At 33.3% G+C, this 5,036-nt stretch overlaps 1 protein-coding gene across 1 annotated transcript; it reads right to left on the bottom strand.

The window, feature by feature from the left end:
* Positions 1-378: 378 nt before the first annotated feature.
* Positions 379-3,195, bottom strand: HELRODRAFT_161218 (hypothetical protein; the record flags this gene model as incomplete). The annotated part of the gene is made up of 2 exons (XM_009021159.1): positions 379-1,758; positions 3,178-3,195. The coding sequence occupies 2 exons, from the start codon at positions 3,193-3,195 to the stop codon at positions 379-381; spliced, it is 1,398 nt and encodes a 465-aa protein (XP_009019407.1).
* Positions 3,196-5,036: the final 1,841 nt, after the last annotated feature.

The following is a 5,036-nucleotide window of genomic DNA, read 5'->3' as shown; positions in this document are numbered from 1 at the left end:
AAAGAACATTTGTCATAATTATTTATTTTTTTGAATATGCGTCTTTGTTTTTGAGTTGATAATGGGTAATTTACTTGAAAATAATTGTTTAATAATGTTTTTTTTGTTTCATTATAAAAAACGAGACTTTAGCTGAATTTTTTAATTTGCAATATATAAATGTAAATTAAACAATATCGGCCAAACTGCCAATTTTTTTAAACTGTTGTATCTGCAACACAGTTTGACAGTAGGAAAATTCTATACAGATTAATGTTTGTGTGCGTGTATGTATGTCTGTGTGCGTATATGTATTTGTGTGTGTGTGTAATTTCTATTATGCTAATATTGAAAAGTTGCAAAATTATGACTGTCAAATAATGGTAGTCTATCGGTGTTTTATACTAATGCGTTTTTTGATGACTGATTTTTAATGATGTATTCGTTCAGTCTTAAACCGTTGTCAATTCTGTTTCGGTTGGTGTTTTGAATGCAAGTCTTTTCATAATTGATCGAAACTTCGGAATCTTTGATTCGATCTTTTTCAGTTAAGCACCGTTGTATATCATCACAGGAAATGTAGTTTTCACGCTGCCCATGCTGTTGTTTTTTAAATTTTAAACATTGTTGTGGCTTACTGAAACGTGTACACTCAACTTTGTCTACTTTGTTGAGTTTTAATGGGGCGTTAGATGTGGGAAACTGCACAAATTGTCGTTGTCGGTTGTGTTGTAATGTTGCGAATGAAATATTGTCTAAATGTAGTGGTTTGTGATAAATTGTCGAACAATCGCATTGTCCGTCCACCATCATTGACTCAATTAGGTTCGCGTTGCTGACAATGGGCAAAGAAGGATTTTCGAAGGTAACCGTTATGGAGTTTTGGCAAAATGAAACTTTTGGTGGGTCGCTATTGTCATGAAACAAAACATTCGAACAGCTAGCCTGCTGCTCCTTGGTTGTTGATGCTGTTGGAAATGTTGAATAATTTTTTATCTCAGCTTCCTGAAAGGTGTTTGTTTCATAAGAAGAAAATAAATGAGTCGATGATGACGAGGGCAATTCTTTTTTAGTCAGGTCTAAAGAATGAAATGTACTTTGTGACTTGGATTTTGTAGGAGCTAGTGTGACTGTTTTTTTCTGCATTTGTTGATTATGTGTTTGTTCTGGATTTTGTTTTAAACGTTGGTCTTTCGAAGTTATTTGTTTAACTAGTCCATATGGTTTGATGTTACAACCAAAAACTGAATTTTTCGAAATTTGTTTTTGTCGTTGATTTTGAGACTGTTGATATTGATTTTTTTGTTGTTTCTTTGGTTTCGATTCGTTTTTTAAAGGTGATGAACGCGGTGGTGGTGGAGGAGGTGGAAATGATCTTTCTCTGTTCAGTCTCACGCTGCTCTCCTCGATCCCAAGAACGTCTTTTATTTGTTTCTTGTCTATTTTTTCATGCATGTAATTTTCTTGTTTATCTCTGTTGGATAATTTATTGCGAGCAACAGAAAGTATTGTAGCCGAATCAAACGATCGTCTATTTTCAGGTTCCTTACTTTCGGTTTCACTTTGATACCTTTTGTAAATACTTTTTGTTCGGCGTATTGGAGCAAGGAGAGATTTGTTGGTAACGACATCACCGTAATTATTTTTATTCCGCTTGTAACCATCGTTAGTGCAGTAGGATATGCTTGTTGATTTGCTATTTTGTGACGCGGTTTCGATGGCAGACGATGTAATTTCGATGTTAGAATCTATTTTGCTTTCATGTTCTAAAAAATTGTTCTGCAAAGAGATTAAAAATAGTTAATTTCTCGGCGGTTTTATGATATAATATGTTCACATCAATATAACAAAATGTTTTAATGTGGCCTTTTTACAAACTAATGACAGAATTAAATTACTACATTTTATTAAAACATTATTTTGTATTTATTTAATAAGAAAAAAGAAAATAGAACAAATAAATAGCCTACAAAGTTATGAACATACGATCAATTTTTGTTGATAATAAGTTGACTATTCGTGTTCAAATCGTCAAAAAACACAAAGTTATATAAAAAAAACTAGTACGAGAAATGTTTTCATCGTGTTTTAAAATTCTGATCAATTCTGAACTAAACAAGATGAAAAAATAAAAGTACTCTATCTAAATTTGTAACAAGCACAAAACAGTATTGAAATATACAAATGAAAAATGTTGTCAGTCTTCTTCAACAAATTGAATCGATTTTCTTTAAATAAGATGGATGGTCAATCCAAATTTTAGGTGCATAGAAAACAATTAACAGTGCAACGTTTGCTGTCAGAGAGTAGCTTGTAAACAACAGTGAAATTGAAAAAAACGGAGTCACACGTCCTGGAAAAGAAAAATGTGGAAGGTTATATAGAAAAAAAGACGGTGAAAATGAATCCATCATTTTCAGCGTTTGTTATGAAAGTCGTGATGTGTCGCTGCAAAAATAAAGAACTCTAACTTCATAAAACATGTAATAGTGCTAGAAAGGCAATTCAACAAAAAAATGAACCGTCAAACATACGTGATAGATAGCTTTGACGTGAGCAGTGATGAGGAAGAAACTTTTACCAAAACAATTTAGAACATAGGTATATAATTCACTGTGATTGGCAATGTTTGACTAGCGATTAAATGGGTCTAGTGCATTTGAACATTACCACATCAAGCGAATTGGATAATTAGTAATCTCATTTTTTAAATATTTAATTAATATAATTCAAGAAAATATATTTAAAAGTTGGCTAATGGAAAATAATAAAAACTTAGTTGACATCGAAGAGTCATCGATGCGTCTATTCTACATAAAAAGTAATCTATTCGGCGTACATCCATCAATCAATCAATATCTCTACAGGTACATGTGAAAAACATTTGGAATATTTTTCTTAGATGTGAAGGGAAGAGATTAAAAAAACCAGCCAAATTTTTGATGGAAATAAATAATAAAGTAACCCAAACAAAATTAAACAAAGCAGTAAAAAATTTATAATGGAGTAGAAAAATTTATACTATAGCAAAATGTAGACAAATTGTTTCAGAAAGTTAAAAAAATGTAGGGATGCACCGGATTCAGATTTTTCAAATCCGGCCGGGGCCGGACTTGGCCGGATTTAAAATTCAAAAACCGGCCGGAGCCGGGGCCGGATTTTAGTTACCATTTTACATAAGTTAGAAAAAATACTCACATTTACGGTTATCCACATGTTGAACATCAAAAAATAACACCAAGCAAATAGTTATTTAATTCAAATATATGAATAAGTTGTGTGATACGCCAAATTCTGTACACAAAGATCAGCTTATAATTTATGCATATTTGCATAACCCAAGTTAAAGCACAAAGAAAATTTTCCAGCTCACCGCACAATTAGTGATGTTGTAATTATGTGTCATGTATACCTAGCCTAACCTTTCTTAAATTATGTACTTATGTATCTCTCTCTCTCTCTCCCTCTCTCTCTCTCTCTCTCTCTCTCTCTATATATATATATATATATATATTATGTAGCTATATGATCCGTCATATGCAGTTATCAATATATAGTATATACACGTGCACAAGTTCTTTTACACAAAGATCAGCTTATAATTTATGCATAACCCATGTTATAGCATAAAAAAATTGTCCAGATTACCTCACAATTGGTGAAGTTGTTATTATGTGTCATGTATGCCTTTAGCTTAGCCTTAGCCTTTAACTTATTGACATAAAATTAATTGAATTCAATGAAATTTTTTTTTCTATTTCTAACATTTTTAAAAGTTGATAGACGCTTAAATCCGGCCCTAAATCCGGCCACCAAATCCGGCCGGGGCCGGATTCGACCGGATTTGAAAAAAAGCCGGATTTTGGCCGGGGCCGGGCCGAACTTTGGTGCATCCGTAGAAAAATGTGATTAGTTTTTTTACTCTTTCTCAGTTTACGTGTCACACACATTGAACGGGGTAGGCGAAGAGCTTTTCGCCTTCAATCAATCAATCAATCAATCAATCAATCAATCAATCAATCAATCAATCAATCAATCAATCAATCAATCAATCAATCAATCAACCAACCAACCAACCAACCAACCAACCAACCAACCAACCAACCAACCAACCAACCAACCAACCAACCAACCAACCAACCAACCAACCAACCAACCAACCAACCAACCAACCAACCAACCAACCAACCAACCAACCAACCAACCAACCAACCAATCAATCAACCAACCAACCAACCAACCAACCAATCAATCAATCAATCAATCAATTAGCTTATAAAGCGCTATTTCCGCGATGTTCAACAGCGCTCCTCAATGAATTTTGAAAACAGATGGGTCTTGAGATCCGCTCTGAACTTCGCCTTCTTGTTCAGTCACAGCAATAGTGGGACCAGGCGTGTCAACCTTTATTAAACCGTGCCTCTCGCCACACAAAATATTTTCAGTCTAGTTTTTCCAATTCAATGTGAAATATAGCACCGTCTCCCTTTTCTTTTGAAATTATCAATTTTGTTTTACTTTTTAGATATGAAATCTATCATTTTTACAGGCTCGACTCTTAATTGGCTAGATTTAAATTTAGTGAAATATATGGAGTTTAATAAAATTATTATAATAAAGATATCAAACTGATCAATTCATGATCTAAACGTAAAAAATATCACCCTTTAATGATAGAGGCAAACTTAATAAATTTTATTTCAACTCTAGTAAACATTATTAAAGAATTAAATTATTTTTTATTTATCCATTCGACTCCAGAATGTAAAGACAGTTTTTCCGATCAGGGTGTTTTGTGAACAAGTGGGATGAACAGTTGTCATGTTGTCATGGGGTGAGTTCATGTCGAAGCTAGGATTTTCAGTGTAACAAACAGTTTTTACATAACTCAAAATCGCCACTGAACAATAAATTTAGCGGAAAATTGACGATTTGACGATTCTTCCCCCAATTGCGATAGCTCAATACAGTGCCCCCAATTGCACCAACACGTGCAGAAGAAAAGAGCATAAAAGCTGACAAAAGAAAATCAAGCATCAACAGTATATTTGTAGAAG

The sequence above is a fragment of the Helobdella robusta genome (assembly GCF_000326865.2).
Source record: "Helobdella robusta unplaced genomic scaffold HELROscaffold_3, whole genome shotgun sequence".
NCBI classification, from domain to species: Eukaryota; Metazoa; Annelida; class Clitellata; order Rhynchobdellida; family Glossiphoniidae; genus Helobdella; species Helobdella robusta.
The sequence above is the reverse complement of the archived record's forward strand: the minus strand, read 5'-3'. Positions and strand labels throughout refer to the sequence as shown.